Source organism: Palaemon carinicauda, unplaced genomic scaffold, assembly GCF_036898095.1.
Source record: "Palaemon carinicauda isolate YSFRI2023 unplaced genomic scaffold, ASM3689809v2 scaffold1212, whole genome shotgun sequence".
NCBI classification, from domain to species: Eukaryota; Metazoa; Arthropoda; class Malacostraca; order Decapoda; family Palaemonidae; genus Palaemon; species Palaemon carinicauda.
Window position 1 is genome coordinate 8515 of NW_027168719.1, and position 18378 is coordinate 26892.

Below are 18378 nucleotides of genomic sequence, written 5' to 3' on the forward strand. Positions count from 1 at the left end.
TTTAACATTGTATTAGTTGTATTTAACCACTACAGCTACAAAGAATACTGTATAGATGACCTACAAAGTACTGGTACATTCGTCCCAAGTGATTTTTAGCTCCCGAGTTATTTACCAATAAACAAAATACGTACACAAGTTGTTTACTTTCATCCTGAATGAATTATTTTTAAAGAGATCAGAAAGACGAGTTATCCAATGACCCCTTCTAGCCTACATGATACGCCTCTCGAAGAAAGGAAGTTTATACGGGAAAACAGAAGCAGGGAACGAAATCCAAAGCTCAATTATTTGTAAAGGGAACAGATGGACGAGTGATACAATGACCCCTCTTGGCTCATATGATACGCCTCTCGAAGAAAGGAAGTTTATAAGGGAAAACCGAAGCAGGGAACGAAATCCAAAGCTTAACAAGGGAAAATCTATACTAATTCTGACCATAGAAATTGTGACGTTTTCTAAAGGTAAAAAGTGTCTGGTTTCAGTTCGTTTCATCAGAATAGATGCTCACCAGAACGTCAGCGTGCAAGCCCAACATACCCCACTGTGGTGCCCAACCACAGAAGTGACTTCCCCAGTAAATAGGTTAAACTTACAGTACTGGGGTGGGATCAATCTGCTGCCATGCAAATGCTAGGCGAATACGTTAACACTGTACTAGACAGTAAATACATTAATTTATAATGATCAAATATTCGTACAATATAGGATTTACTACAATAGAATCTGGAATAGTGTTTTATCTAAAAAAATAATACTTCTATTCATGAAATTTGGGTTATGGGACCTATCGTTAGGTACAGGGAGACCATTCAACTCTAAGAGGGAACGGAGATAAAGTATTGCGTAAATACCCTCAATTTACGCTTACAGTGCGTCATCCCGACAGGTTCATTACCTCTGTGAATGCCTGAGTTGAGGTAACAATAATTACTTGACATTAATTCCACTACTTACAATCATCGAGTATCAACCAGGTACATTAGAGAGAGAGAGAGAGAGAGAGAGAGAGAGAGAGAGAGAGAGAGAGAGAGAGAGAGAGAGAGAGAGAGAGAGAGAATTGTCCTGTTCGATAGGCCAATATCACTGTCCCTTGCCTCTGCCATTCATGTGCGGCCTTTAAACACTTCAAGAGTTTCCGGCCACCAAGTATTATTCGGCTAATTTTAATTTTCCTGAATTCAGACACTCCAAGCAAGAGCTACACTGTCCAAAAGATGTGATAAATGACAATTCCTTCCCCAAAAAATGGCCAAGTACCTTAACTAGGCGGTACTTAGTCCAGAAATAATTTAACCAGAACAGCCAAACTCAAGGGTTATAGAATAATCTCTAAGATCTTTGCCGATTTTTCTGTAATTGTAGTCTTCTGAAAGCGTTTTTAACGTTAAAGATGCATTCTGAGCGATGATCTCTGTCATTTGTGTTCTGAAAGCGTTTAAAACGTTATATATGTTTTCTGAGCAACGACCTTTGCGAATTTTTAGTCTTCTGGAAGCGTTTTAAACATTACATGTGTTTTATGAGCAATGACCTTTGCGTAATTTTAGTCTTCTGGAATCGTTTTAAACGTTATATATGTTTTCTGAGCAATGCCCTTTGCCTAATTTTAGTCTTTAAGAAGCGTTTTAAACGTTACCCATGTTTTCTGAGCAATGATCTTTGCGTAATTTCAGTCTTCTGGAAGCGTTTTAAACGTTATATGTGTTTTCTGAGCAATGACCTTTGCGTAATTTTAGTATAATGGAAGCGCTTTAAACGTTACATATGTTTTCTGAGCAATGACCGCATAATTTTAGTTTTCTGGAAGCGTTTTAAACGTTATATATGTTTTCTAAGCAATGACCGCGTAATTCTAGTCTTCTGGAAGCGTTTTAAACGTTACACATGTTATCTGAGAAAAGACCTTTGCGTAATTCTAGTCTTCTGGAAGCGTTTTAAACGTTATATATGCATTTTGGGAAATTGTTTGGGCTAGGGTGGGGAGGTGGTGTACCCGCCGAGGTGTACCCCATCAGGAGTTTTGAGATTCTGTTTAAGGTTTCCAAGCGTTAACAGTTGTTTAAAATACTCTACTGAAACGAGCGGTTCTTGTAAAACATGGATTAAAAAACGTCACGACATCTCTTACTTTGATATTAAATGAACATTTTAGTATTTCGAACTTTTAAACAGCTGTATAGTGTCTCCCCCAGGCGAAATAAAATGCAACCAATTCGGTAGTAATTTGTACTTACTCGTCCTTCTTCAATACACCAACTTTTTAGCCAAGTTTTACATTCTCTCCTTTCTACTTTATTCCATCTTGCTGTTCATAGTAAAAACAGAGAGAGAGAGAGAGAGAGAGAGAGAGAGAGAGAGAGAGAGAGAGAGAGAGAGAGAGAGAGAGAGAGAGAGAGAGAGATTTTCAACAAACTTATAACACATCGATAGGCGACATATATCAAAAGCTTAATAATTTTAGAATGGAATCTACCAGCTCAAAATCTTACAAGAAACAAGAAAAAAACTTTTTTTCCCCTTCGTATCTAATAATTTACATTACTATTATTATAATGACTATATCCATAGACTTATTAGATTAGATTATAAAACAAAGTCCTCGGAAGGATATTGGGAGTTAAATGGCAGGACAGGATTAGAAATAATACTAAAAGAGAGATTACTCGAGTGCAATATGTGGACGAGATCATGATGAGTGGTAGATGGAGATGGTTTGGGCATGCTCTTCGCACTCCAAGAGATTAGTTCACCAAACGTTCAGCTGAACTCAACAAGGCACTAGAATTGTTGGAAGACCCAGGCCTACATGGCTGACGACTATGAAGCGTGAGGTAAGAGATTATGAATGGAGAAGTGTTGAATTAAATGCTCAAGAGAGAGACGACTGGCGAAATCTAACCGAGGCCCTTTGCGTCAATAGGCGTAGATGATTCTGATGAATTCTAATAAAACTAGATAATTACAGTAAAATCTGATATGAAATATCGATACAGCCTGGCAGTAACACCAAAAAAATAATCCATCCCCTGATAGATTAAATTCAGAATATAGACTCTACTGTAACCTTACGAATTAGGTGCCATTAACTTTACATTTAAAAACGTCAATAATTGCAATGAAATAAGCGACAGTTTATTTTAACCGGTAAAAACTGGGAAAAAAGAGCAATTTTATCCCAAGGCGTGCATTAATATGTAAACAATTATAACAAAAGAAGCAGTTACATAAAACAACGAAGTTTAAAATTAGCTTCTTGAAGTGCAATAGTCTATGTACGAAAAAGTTTAACTAAAGCCTTCTGCAAAGTCCAATGAGAGTAATAATTATTTCATTCTTAATAGCAAACATTTAATTATTTTTAAGTAAATGAAACTATATTTTCAACAAAACCAGATAATTACAGTAAATTGTAGTCATATTATGAAATAACAGAATTGGGTACTTCAAACTAAGGAAACAATTTAGGCCCTGTTTTATGAAATTCAGAATGTAGGCTTCTGTAACTGTGAATTAGGTGACATTTTGGGATTTTAAAACCCAAATGATCGCATTAAGTGATAGTCGAGTTTTATACGTACAAACTGGGAATAAATAATCTTAAATACCCAATGTATTTTTTCCTTTGAAACTGGTTTTATACGATCCAAGGGTTCGTCGAACCCGGTTGTCGAACCCGATTTCAAACGGTTCGAAGAGGTGGAGTCAGTCACGAATGCATAAGGTTTGTGCGGCAATGAAGCCACGTCCACTAACGTCAGGCCAGAACATATTTTCTTCGAATCGTTCGAGAAGTGTTTGACAACCAAATACCAAGTTCACATGTTCGAACAACGCTTCAAACGCTGGTTTGTCGAACCATTCTAGTGTAAACCGGCTTCAAATTTACAGTTTTATCCTAAATTAACCTGAACAAGACCAGAAATCCATACTATTAACCAATAACTTACTCTGCAGTTCTTAGACTTGACTATTCCTTATTAAATTTCAGTGTATACCAGGTTCAAATTTATAGTTTTATCCTAAATTAACCTTGAATAAGGCCAGAAATCCTAAATATTTACCTTGTAACTTATTCTGCAGTTCTTATACTTTACTAATCTTTATGAAAGTCCAATAAAGCTATTTTTTAATCACTTAAACGATTAAACACTCGCTTCTTAAAAATTCCAAGTTACATTTTCCAAGGTTAGGTAGGCCTATTCCGATATAACATTTACCTGGCATTGGTATATTTCCTTCTGGTTGTTAAATGAAGAATTAAAAAAACACTCTAGTACACTGCCCATTCTTGTTTATAAAACTATAAAATATTCCGTAGCCTCGTGAAATATAAAATACGTAGGCCTAAATGGACCCAATTGGTTGTGGTAGGCTAATAACAGTTATGAAATTGTTATGAAACATCTTAACATATATAATGGAGGATATAACCTTGGTTATAAAATAACCCACAGCAAGTTCCAAAAGTAACAGTCTAACCTTTGCTCTTGTCTCACATAAGCAAAACTTGGTTAAAAAATTACGTCGATTACACGTAATAATTATACCTTAGCCGTTATTAAAACGGCTAAAATGGAAAACCTTTCACCATACAATCTGTCACAGACAGAACCTTTTACCTGTTATTCATTACACACTGTTCACAGTAATAAAAAACTTTTTCTTTAACCCAGGATGAATGGTGGTAGAGTCTTCCTGTCTCCCGTGGGTTTGAGAGAAAGGCAGTTTGGTAGGTCGAAAGTTGACGTAGGTTCCAACATTATTCTCGCCATATATTTCTTTAATTTATTTCCTTTTATACCACAATTTCGTGTGTATAATCATACATAGTACATACATATATACGAATAAGTATTTATTGGAGATTTATCATTGTTTTATGAATAAAATAAAAAGATAATTACAGATTATTACCTGTTGTTCAACCAGACAATTATACTCTTGAAAACTTACGCATGTCGAGATATACGTTAAAACAACAGGTTATAATTTGTATAAATTTATACTAAACGCAAATTAAAAAATGTAATATTTAAGGAGAAAAGGATGTATATTATTGAAGAGATTTCTTGTTTACGAGAGGGAGATTTATATTCCAAACCGTTACTGAATAGTTTCAAAGGAGCAGCCATAATGGCGGCTTGATTTCCATCTTTCTTCGACCGCTAATCTTGACAATACAATCTGTTAGAATAACTAAAAGACAAGAGACGATTTAAAAGGATATTGCAGAGGAATATATAAGCTATAAACGTATAATTTACTCTGAAAGATGGTAATATGAGGTTAGTTTAAGACTAGGCTAGACGGTAAATACTGACTTCAGTGAGCCCAGCGAGGCGAGGTTAGCTGAAGTTCCTATCAACAGAAAACTGAAAATGGAGTTGGTTTAGCGCTGGTTATCAGTTAGGGATATAAATAAATATTTAATTATGAAAGAACATATTGATATCGTATCGGAACTTGAGCAAAATGACCCCAAGAAAAGTATATACAATAATTGGAAGGAAATGTGAAACTGTAAGCAGAATAAAAGGTTAATCACTGTATTGTTCATTAACTGGGAAATATTTTAGGCATTTGGCATTTAACTTTCTGAAGGATAATTACATTTACTTTTTAAGGGAATAACTTGTGCAAAAATTGTCATAATAATTACTGATTTTCAGAGAAATTTGCGAAATAATTTATTAATCATTGAAAGAACAATATTCATGTAAAAAATTGGAAGAATTATTTTTTATCAATTGTTTTTAAATAAACAAAATGATTAATTACGAAATTATTTTATATAAGAAACTTTCAAAAATCTATTAAAACATCTTAAACAACCATGAATAGCACTCTAAAACACTAAATCAAAATTTAAAAAACAAAGCCAAAATAAAAAAAATCTCCAAATTGAATCAATAATAAAAGTGGGAAATATTTGGAGCTTCAAAACCAACATTAAACCTATTTTAGGACATCATGAATAAAACAAATGATCTCTACATATATTCTGATTTACATAATACAAATCTATAGTTGCAAAATATTGCAAAATATTCCTAATGAACACAGGAAATGATATGAAACCTTGAGCACTTAGAAAACTTTGATTATGATGCTTTATTTGGACATTTTTTTTTTTATAATTATTAGTTTTATTTTGTTTTACAAAATATGTGACAGCAACACACTTATTGCTGAGTGTATATATATATTTATTTATATATATATATTAGATATACAATTATATAACGCAGGACTGAAATGAAAAAATTGTGTTGGAGGATGTGAAAGGCTCAATTATATATTCAGTCATCCTTCAGACATGCCTGATTTCAATATCAGTCTTCGATCAGACACGCCTTATCGTGATATCAAGTCTTATCGCACTCAGCGGGATACGTTATCTGTTCCTTTTCAGACACGGCTGATTACGGTATCAGTCTGCCATCAAACGTGACTGAGTGAGTTATCAGTCATGTCAGATGTGACTGATTACATTATCGGTCTTCTTTCAGACGCGACTGATTACGGTATCAGTCTGCCATCAAACGTGACTGAGTGAGTTATCAGTCATGTCAGACGTGACTGATTACATTATTGGTCTTCTTTCAGACGCGACTGATTACGGTATCAGTCTGCCATCAAACGTGACTGAGTGAGTTATCAGTCATGTCAGACGTGACTGATTACATTATCGGTCTTCTTTCAGACGCGACTGATTACGGTATCAGTCTGCCATCAAACGTGACTGAGTGAGTTATCAGTCATGTCAGACGTGACTGATTACATTATCAGTCTTCTTTCAGACGCGCCTGATTACGGTATCAGTCTGCCATCAAACGTGAGTGAGTGAGTTATCGGTGTCATGTCAGACGTGACTGATTACACTAACAGTCTTCTTTCAGACGCGACAGATGACATAACCAGTCTTCCATCAGACGTGACTGACCACAGCATCAGTCTTCAATCAGACACAACATCCCATTCAAACAATCTATTCTCTCTCCAGGCAACGTTTAGTGTGACAAAGGGAACATATTTGCTTTTCTATCCCAGCTAAACAGTAACAACACATAAACATTATCATTTCAATAATAAAAAAACACTTGGAAGAGCCAGGCTCAGTCTGAAATAAAATATCTAAATTCTTTTTATTTCAACATTTATAAACAATTAGAAATTATTTCTGATGATATGTTTTGGATTTATTGGTTATATACGCACACGAGGTCGAAATTCCACAGAATTCACCGGAAGCTTTTCGAACGTTTAGGAGTGTGTAGGGGAACGCGCTGAGTTCACTGTGCAAGTAAGGTCCTACCATCAAGCAAGAACTAACCTAGTCTTAAATTGTAAAGACTTTGTGTAGCAAGAGTCAGCGATATCATGTTTCACCATACTACAAACGCCCAGTACTCACAGCCCTGCGATATGTTGCGGTTGCACTCATGTATTACTGATGGCAAACATTGCAACTAAAAAGGGCTAGGATCCCCTGTCATACATCTGTTGTTTTGCATGATATGACAACTTCCATGTAGTACTTTTTCAAGTGTCTCTCACAATACTCTATATATCAGTTGTAGGCTGAAGTAGATAGGTAATCGGAGTCTAAGTTGCACGACCCGCCTTGAGATATCATACTCAAGGTTCTCTCGAACTGTTCTTCCAAACTATCTTGAGAAGCAGAGGACCTGGAACTCATCTTCCTCGCTGGCGAGGATTCTGAGAATTCTGCAACCATAGGACTCGACGAGGAGATGCCCGAGGTAGAACCCGAGTCCGTGTTCCTCTTTGAACTCTTCATTGAATTTGATTGCTTCCGCTCCACTTCTGTTTGGGTGGTACGTTCCTCTCCGAGAACGCGGCGGAAAGTTGACGGTATATTGTCCGAAATGGTTCCACTTCCGGACCGCAACCTGTCCCGTATTGGTCTTTGAATGTCTTCATAAGAAGAGTCCACTGTGCTTTTCCTATCGCGTCCCGTGCTATTGCTATTTCTGGAGCCTCCCTTCATCAGATGGTCATGAGGGATGAAGAAGGAAGCCTCGGTATCACTACACGACTGGGTTTCGTCCTCATCCTCGTCCGAGTAGTTGTAGCAATCCATGGACAAGTCAGTGGTGGACTCTGTATTGAGTCTGAGCTGGCGAGGCTCCTGACTTGGCCTGCGTTGAGGAGAGGGCTGGTGGTGGATGTCTTCATTTTCATCGTGATCCGAGTGAGCTGTTTCACAGTAGGCCGTTACAGCCTCGTAAGTGTCTGTGCCAATCTCGCTGTACTGGTAATTCTGAAGCAAAATACCATATTAGAAACATAAAAATCAATATCTGGAATCATCACATTGTTAGATTAATAGGATATGAATTTGAAACATCAAGGATAAATAATACTTATGAGTAATGACAAACATGGAGGTATAACTAAGAAAATGATCTACCTTCCTGATATAAAATACAATCCAGTACTAACAAGCAATTACCAATTCATTTACTTTACTGGCTCTTGGGCTTCATTTGACTCAGTTGCACTCATTAGCAATGCATCCAAACAACTCATTTACCAACTGCAAGGTGATAATAACCAAGCACTAATATGTGACAAACTAGGTACAATTCTTAGTTTGTGGGGCATAAGCGCCAAAGAACACTTTAGAACCACGCGAGCTGACGTGGATGTGCAAAGTTAGCCCACTTCTGACCTCGAGGTCTAAATGGTAAACTGTCACCTGATCATAGAAAAGAATTCAGGATTACACCTATAAATTTGGGCAGTATGACCCATCACTGGGGCAAGGGAGGCCATTTAGCATCAGGGCACAACTCAGATAAAACGCCACAGTTGTACTATGAAGCAAGTTTCCAAAGTCTGGTTAATAAGATGGTAGAAAGGAAGTAGGGTCCGAGGTCAAGAAGAGAACTATAAAGTATATAAAACTAGGGTCGAAGACCCTTGAGCAATGCCTACAGTACGACGCACTGCGTGAGGTGCAATTATGATACTGGTCCTTTTCTCAAAGGCTTGGGTATGAAATTGCAATCACACTACATACCATCACAGATTCTTAGTAATTATGCTCATGAATTATAATAAAAAAATTTTAATTTTGTGCTTTAAAATATTAGTTTCTTTCCATCAACACGTAATTAATATCTACATCTAGTTTATCAAACATCACTTCATCCACCTTAATGCCAAAATAACAGGTGACAATTTATTGATACCAATTTGAGTAAAAGAGCCAATTAATTTCTAATATTTCGTAAAAAGTTATTAATAAAGATTGCAAGTTAGGAACTTTGAAATACCCATTCAATTAACCTGAATCAAATTGTCCAATTTGTGTGGCCATTTTGTATTTCAACGCTTAGCTTTTCTCATTGTTTTCATTCGCTCTCATCTTTTCACAAATATACTCTACCTACTTTGGGTTTTGTGTTAACAACTTTCTAAAAATAAACAATTGATACACTGTCCCTCATTGTGTTTAATCAATGATGATACGTTTCAATGTCCTAATTTCTCCTAGTATTCCACTGTTTACAATTAAATCTTTTATCACAATGGTCCTCACTCAATCAATCTCTCTAAACAATTCAGATAAGTTGTTTACAACATTCAACAATATCCACAAGTACAGAGAAGCCACAGCATATATGGAAAAGGCTTTCTGCTTCCATGACTAAATACAATAGAAGTGCTAATGTAAGGTTAACTAATTGCCCTGACTCGTAAACACATCAAAGCATCACTGAAACTTACAAAGGCCATAGGAGGCTGGCATGATCACATAATGAGGCTAATGAAACCAACATGGTATGTAACAATATCCTTTTGAAACTGCATTTCAGTTATATCTAAACACGGATTGTCAGGTGTATTAACAGCCTAGTGAAATATATCGTTATTAAAACTTGCTACAGACCTTACGGGTATATGGCAGGCAGTATCAGGTCATATAGAGACTTGTGTGTCAATAGAATGAGAGTGAAAGTGAACGAAGGGTAAAAATACTTACAATGGACTTATAGGGTGAATGCGCATCCCTAACAGGATTGGCCAGGACGGTCGTCATGCCCGACGAAGTGCTGCAGAACGCGTCGCTGGGGGGTATCATCAGTTTGATATCCTCGTGGCAGCAACTGCAGCATTCTCCTGTGTACCACGTGTCGCAGTTCGAGTCCCTGCTCGTGTTGTTAATCGTGTGGGTCGCAGAATTGGTATAAGTGCGACCTGGTGTTTGGCGAGTATAGCTCTACCAAAGAAGAAGAAGAAGAGGAGTTTACGGAATTGGAGCTAACCGTATTGAGGATGGGAACGGGATGCGTTCTCAGAGAGGAAATGTGAATTTGTGTTGAGAGGATTTCACGATGACAGAAGTCAATATATAAGTGATTATAATACAGATAATATGAGAAGAGGAGGAGTTTACGGAATGGGAGCTGACTGTACTGAGGATGGGAACGGAATGCGTTCTCGGAGAGGAAATGTGAATTTGTGTTATGGAGAGAATTTTACGATGAGGGGAGTTGATATGTAAGTGATTAATATTTCTTAGTTATATAAAGGATAAGACAAAGAATATGAGAAGAGGAGGAGTTTACGGAATGGGAGCTGACTGTACTGAGGATGGGAACGGACTGCGACCTCGGAGAGGAAATATGAATTTGTGTTATGGAGTCTTACACGATGAGGGGCATTGATATGTAAATGATTAATATTTCTTAGTTATATGAAGGGTAATACAGAGCATATGAGAAGGAGTTTACGGAATGGGAAAGTTTACGGATGGGAAACGGAATGCGTTATCGAAGAGGAAGTGTAAATTTGTGTTATGAAGAGGCCTTTGCAATGAATGATTAATATTCTCCTTTATATGAAGGATAAAAAAGAATAGGATACTTGAAAAAAAAGATATCTCTCTTTTTATATGAAGGATAAGACAGAACAGAACAATTAAGAAAAAAAATCTAGGTAGGTTTCATGAATACAAACACTGAAAAACAAGCTGAGAATGAATACTATGAAATTGCTTCAATTAAGTAAAAAATTAAAATAGTAGGAAGATGAATATAAATGCTATAGCAAGGAAAGGGATAAAACAGTGAAATTAAAGAATTTGAAAATATGAAAGTTAGCTCATGTCAAAAACACGTAACAAGGAAAGAGAGGGATGAGATACTGTGAAATATTTACAAGAAATATAGACAATGGAAAATCAGAATTAGGAATTGGAAGTAAGACAAAATACTAAATAAAGAACCAAGCCATATAAAAGAAGAGATACCCAGACAATTTTATCTAACTAAAAGAAGGTAAAAATAAATTGAGAATATCTTAAGTGTTTATTTTTCAAAAGAATCTATATATATCTTTCTAATGTGAATCAATTTAAAGTATTTTAGTTTTTCTTCAAAATTTACCCAAGAAAGAATAAAATGTCACATGAGAAGAATGAATTCTCAAAAATTCAACTCGAAAAGGTAAAAATAAATTGAGAATATCTCGTGTGTTTATTTTTCAATAGAAACTAGATATATCTTTCTATAATGATTCAATTTAAAGTATTTTAGTTTTTCTTCAAAATTAACTCAAGAAGGAATGTCATATGAGAAGAGCAAATTCTCCAAAATTCAAGTCATATTCAAACCTTTGTATTATGAATCAATTTAAAGTATTTTAGTTTTTCTTCTAAATTTACCCAAGAATAAATAAAAGGATGACTAAAAAAAAGAGTTTAACTCTCCAAATTCAAGACATATTGAGATTGGATTATATCTGAGTGAAAACATATACTGTATATTCCAACAGCTTCATATCACTATACTGATGATTTCACTAAATACTTAAGCCCTGTCCAAACGATCGAGCATGCCCGACGGGCAAACAGTGATACCAGACCACAACAGTTAGTAAGAATGAGGGTTAATGACGTCAGAAGCGGGAAAACCACAGACATGGATCTGGCATGATACAGTGTTGCCAGATCCCCGCTTCTGTCGTCATCAACCCTCATTTTCACTAACTATTGTGGCCTGGTATCGCTGTTTGCCCCTCGGGCACGCTCGATCGTGTGGACAGGGCTTCAGAAACATTATAAATCCTAGTTAATTTCTAACTAAAAGAGTAGATTACCTATTCATTTACGTATTAATTTGATCTATTTCTATGTTATATGACTAGTTTTACTTATAATTTCTATATCATAGCTCATTCTTGATCTTTTTGCTCATTTTAATTTGGGGACATATTGACTCGCGTATTCTGCTCTTCAAAATACGATAATTACAGTAACACTTAGAAAATCTATTCACGATGTTTTAACAATTGAAAAAACCTATTATAATATTCCAGTCTTTACAGTAAGATATGAAATAGCTTTTGCTTTTAATACAAGACATTCATAAAACTATAAAAAATGTATCTTTATATTTTTAAAGAAACAAAACAGAAATTTGATCTGTTCATTACGATTTGCAGCTCAAACTGTTTATTTTATTTACTCCAAAACATGTTAAAATAGAGTGGCACTCTGTAGAGTGCAGATATCCGCTGCGGTAGCTTATTTCTCGACCTTGACCTTTGATATTAACATGTATTAATAGGCGTGGATTTTCATACACTTAAATATGAATCAAAATTGAAGTCTCTGTGACCTCGCCCTTTCAAAATTTAATCATTTCCCTCTTTTTATTAATAGCTAATCACTGCAAGTTTCATTACTCTATGATTAAAATTGGGCCTAGGAAGTTGTCCACAAACACACAAACAGGGGACAAAACATAACCTCCTTCCAACATCGTTGGCGGAGGTAACAAGGCACTGAGGATTCCGGTCATTATATAGACAACAAAATGCATCTATATCCTTCAAAATAAAGGAGAAAACTCGCGAAATCTCGCGAATCCTCGTTCCTCCACTCAGGGGTCGATTGAAAGATATATTATTCACATGCGATACTGTGAAGTGTATTGCCTTTGGGCCTGAGTGTGTGTGATTAAGCGAAGTTATTACCCACCTTTGTACAGGAGATATTTTTTTTCTAATAATTATGCTTCAAACAATAAAGAAGGCTCTTGGAAATTGGAATAGAATTTCAGATAGAAACATGAGTGATTTGATTTAATGTTTATGAGGGTTTTTTTCATTTAAAATTTACTAAGTACGATTTTTTATCTTTCAGTTTATGGAGTGAACAGAGACTGGTCTGTTGTTAAAACTGATTTATTAATTTGCTTCTCGTTTTGAGTGTACTCTGAAAAATTGATTTGCATATTTAGGGATATCTTGAGGTTAGTAGATATTATCTTTTCAATTTCTGTAATGAATAATCCTTTCACTGTAGGAAAATTGTCATTTCTAACTCTTTTCACTGTAGGAAAATTGGCATTTTAACTCTTTTCACTGTAGGAAAATTGGCATTTTAACTCATTTTCACTGTAGGAAAATTGGCATTTTTAACTCTTTTCACTGTAGGAAAATTGGCATTTTAACTCATTTTCACTGTAGGAAAATTGGCATTTTAACTCATTTTCACTGTAGGAAAATTGGCATTTTAACTCATTTTCACTGTAGGAAAATTGGCATTTTAACTCCTTTCATTGAGGGGAAAATTGGCATTTTAACTCCTTTCATTGTGGAAAAATTGGCATTTTAACTCCTTTCATTGTGGGAAAATTGGCATTATTATCTTTTTTCACTGTGGGAAAATTAGCATTTTTAACTCCTTTTCACTGTAGGAAAATTGGCATTTTTAACTCCTTTTCACTGTAGGAAAACTGTCATTTTTATCAAGGCCAAAATTCATCACGGATTATACAAGTACAGATGTTGAAAGATGTTTCAAATGTATAGAATAGATGGAAAGGTTATTTGATGTATGATGGAAGAAAGGTAGACTACAACTACACAAAGATGACTTTTTATATAAGCATTGTTAACTGAAATGAACATGCAGTAAAGGTATGTTATCAAACATTGTTATCTGTCATTTGAACTGTACTGATACCACAGAACACAACAGTTGAACATAGGTTTAAGATAAACTAAGTGAACAACAAGTTTGAACATTTAGTTATCATGCCCTGGCCAAATATCAGTCATACTATAGAAAAAATTAACACTTGGTTGACCTATAGGTTGCCAGGCCACGATAATGAAATCTTCAGACTCGTTGATTGTTATTAAGAGAATTGCGGAGGCAAAGTCACATTTTCCTTCAGACGTGGCCTAGATTAAAGATAAATATGACCCAGAATACATTAGATCACTCGTAAGGCAATGGGGTAAGCGCAGGCCTTGCAATAGCCCAGTGAAACTCCACGAACAGCCCAATGGAAAGTGAAAACTTTATATCATTGTCTAGACCACGACTAAAGGAAAGCGGAATGTGAATGGAAAGGGTTATAGATATGAAGTTAAATCCTAAGGGTTGAAAGGACCTGTCACCTAAAAGAGGGAAGGTTAAACTGACTAAGGAAAGCAAAAGCTGGGTTAGAATTCCAGAGCTTTGGAGGTAGAGAGGAATGGTACGCTGTTTACAGAAAGGATAAATAATAAAGGAACTTCAAATCTTGAAGAATAAGAGAAATTACACAAAGGCTCAAACACTGAAATTAGAAGATCCAAAGTTAGAGAGAAAACGGGGTACAATCACCACAATTATGAACCACATAGGCAGGAGAAGAATACCAAAACTTGTGCTTAATCTTTTATGTAAGCGAGGATATCTAGTCTTTGAAAAAAAAGGAAAAGTTACAGGGACCAGAGAAAGCAGTAACAAAGAAAAGAGGTTAAGAGGCAATGAATGACGCGTGCCCGCAAAAGTAAGAGGGACAACAATATCAAGGGAAACATAAGAAAGAAGGGGATTCCAAAGCTTCGAGAAGCAGGAACCTAGGGGGTTAACGGGGCTTTAGGGAGTGGTCGTTATATCTAACCTCCTACGCCACAGACTCCTAAAACACAGGTATCTTACCTGCGTCATAATGTTAGTACGGTGGGTGTTAGCGGATGAACGAGAGGGGGAGGGCGAGGAGTTCAGAAGGCCTTGTGACCAGGCATCTGAAATAGAAGAAGAAGATCTGATTAGATTGAGCTAGTGCCCTGAGTTTTCTCACTTATGCTAGGCATCTTAAATAGAAGATGCTGATTGCACTGACCTAGTCCATCAGTTTCCTCACTTATATAAGGGACCTAAAATAGAAGATTCTGATTAGGCTGACCTGGTGTCCGAGTTTTCTCACTTATGCTAGACATCTTAAATAGAAGATAATCCTAATTAGATTGACCAAGTGCCCTGGGGTTACTCCCTTATACTAGGCACCTAAAATAGAAGATTCTGGTTAGATTGACCTAGTGCCCTGGGGTTACTCCCTTATACTAGGCACCTAAAATAGAAGATTCTGGTTAGATTGACCTAGTGCCCTGGGGTTACTCCCTTATACTAGGCACCTAAAAGGGAAGATTCTGATTAGATTGACCTAGTGTCTGAGTTTTCTCACCTAGTGTCTGAGTTTTCTCACTTATGCTAAGCACCTAAAATAGAAGATTCTGATTGCACTGACCTAGTCCCTCAGTTTTCTCACTGACGCTAGGCACCTAAAATAGGAGATTCTGATTGCACTGACCTAGTCCCTCAGTTTTCTCACTGACGCTAGGCACCTAAAATAGGAGATTCTGATTGCACTGACCTAGTCCCTCAGTTTTCTCACTGACGCTAGGCACCTAAAATAGGAGATTCTGATTGCACTGACCTAGTCCCTCCGTTTTCTCACTGACGCTAGGCACCCAAAATAGGAGATTCTGATTGCACTGACCTAGTCCCTCCGTTTTCTCACTGACGCTAGGCACCCAAAATAGAAGATTCTGATTACACTGACCTAGTCCCTCCGTTTTCTCACTGACGCTAGGCACCCAAAATAGAAGATTCTGATTACACTGACCTAGTCCCTCGGTTTTCTCACTGACTAGTCCCTCGGTTTTCTCACTGACGCTAGGCACCTAAAATAGGAGATTCTGATTGCACTGACCTAGTCCCTCGGTTTTCTCACTGACGCTAGGCACCTAAAATAGGAGATTCTGATTGCACTGACCTAGTCCCTCAGTTTTCTCACTGACGCTAGGCACCTAAAATAGGAGATTCTGATTGCACTGACCTAGTCCCTCAGTTTTCTCACTGACGCTAGGCACCTAAAATAGGAGATTCTGATTGCACTGACCTAGTCCCTCAGTTTTCTCACTGACGCTAGGCACCTAAAATAGGAGATTCTGATTGCACTGACCTAGTCCCTCAGTTTTCTCACTGACGCTAGGCACCCAAAATAGGAGATTCTGATTACACTGACCTAGTCCCTCCGTTTTCTCACTGACGCTAGTCCCTCAGTTTTCTCACTGACGCTAGGCACCCAAAATAGGAGATTCTGATTGCACTGACCTAGTCCCTCCGTTTTCTCACTGACGCTAGGCACCCAAAATAGGAGATTCTGATTGCACTGACCTAGTCCCTCCGTTTTCTCACTGACGCTAGGCACCCAAAATAGGAGATTCTGATTGCACTGACCTAGTCCCTCCGTTTTCTCACTGACGCTAGGCACCCAAAATAGGAGATTCTGATTGCACTGACCTAGTCCCTCCGTTTTCTCACTGACGCTAGGCACCCAAAATAGGAGATTCTGATTGCACTGACCTAGTCCCTCCGTTTTCTCACTGACGCTAGGCACCCAAAATAGGAGATTCTGATTGCACTGACCTAGTCCCTCCGTTTTCTCACTGACGCTAGGCACCCAAAATAGGAGATTCTGATTGCACTGACCTAGTCCCTCCGTTTTCTCACTGACGCTAGGCACCCAAAATAGAAGATTCTGATTACACTGACCTAGTCCCTCCGTTTTCTCACTGACGCTAGGCACCCAAAATAGAAGATTCTGATTACACTGACCTAGTCCCTCGGTTTTCTCACTGACTAGTCCCTCGGTTTTCTCACTGACGCTAGGCACCTAAAATAGGAGATTCTGATTGCACTGACCTAGTCCCTCGGTTTTCTCACTGACGCTAGGCACCTAAAATAGGAGATTCTGATCGCACTGACCTAGTCCCTCGGTTTTCTCACTGACGCTAGGCACCTAAAATAGGAGATTCTGATCGCACTGACCTAGTCCCTCGGTTTTCTCACTGACGCTAGGCACCTAAAATAGGAGATTCTGATCGCACTGACCTAGTCCCACAGTTTTCTCACTGATGCTAGGTACCTAAAATAGAAGATTCTGATTACACTGACCTAGTGCCTGCGTTTTCTCACTTATAACAGGTTAAATATTAAATGGAAGGCTGAAACTAACTTCCTTTAGTTTTTCTGACTTACAATTTTGTTCATGTTCTTACACTTTTCCTCAGGTTATTAATTCAACAGGATTTATTTGTTATTTTACCTGTCGTCACTTTCTTCTGATACGCTCACTCTATCATTAGGTATAAAGAGATTTCACCTTACGGAGGTTTATAGTTTTGAATATATATAAAAAATCACATTAGTATTACACTGGAATAGAATGAAATATAGCATATTTCATGGACTTTATTAAAAAACTCTTTCCCTCTACTAACATTAAAAAACATCTTACTCTGACCTGACCTAAAAAAAAAACTCTCCCACCATTCACATAATCTTACAAAGATTTTTCTTTCCTCACCTAACCTTACAAAAACTTCTCACTTCTACCAAAAAAAAAAACCCATTTTCTCTCATCTGAATTTAAAAAATCCCCTTCTCTTATCCTAGCCTTTAAAAATCTCTCCTTTACTTCAACTAACGTAGAATATTTACTTCCCCTCACCTAAAAAAATCTTCTTTACCTTAACCTTAAAACTCCTTGTTTTACTCACCCAACCTTAAATGATTTTTCCTTTTCTCAACTCATTTAAAACCTCTCTTTACCCTCACCTAACCTAACGACTAATTCCTTTCACTCACCTAACATTAAAATACCTGTTTTCCATCAAATAACCCTAAAAGACATTTTTCCTTTAAGCTAACCTTAAAATCACCATTCTGTCTCTCAAATAACCTTAAAAACTATAATTTCCCTTAACTAACCTCAAGAAAACTATCATTTCACTCAACTAACCTTAAAAAACCTTAGCCCTTAAATATCCTTATAATTTCCCTTAGCTAACCTTAAGAAAACTATCATTTCACTCAACTAATCTTAAAAAATTACATTGGCCCTTAAATATCCTTAAAAAACTCTCTTTTCCCTCAACTATCCTTAAAATAACTATCCTTAAAAGCACTATTCTTCACTTAACCTTAAAAAACGAACCTAGCCCTCAACTAGCCTTAAAAACTATTCTTTCTTTCAACTAGCATTAAAAACCTATCAT

General features: G+C 36.8%; 1 protein-coding gene across 1 annotated transcript in view; it reads right to left on the minus strand.

Annotated features, from left to right (window-relative positions):
• Positions 1–5990: 5990 nt before the first annotated feature.
• The window catches only part of LOC137635422 (uncharacterized), a 36418-nt gene continuing 24030 nt past the window's right edge, over positions 5991–18378 (minus strand). Inside the window, exons 7-9 of the mRNA XM_068367899.1 lie at positions 14975–15060; positions 10016–10252; positions 5991–8287 (exon numbers count right to left, since the gene is read on the minus strand). Of these exons, the coding sequence (XP_068224000.1) occupies positions 7574–8287; positions 10016–10252; positions 14975–15060 (1037 nt within the window). The 3' untranslated portion in view covers positions 5991–7573. The remainder of the gene's footprint in view (positions 8288–10015; positions 10253–14974; positions 15061–18378) is intronic.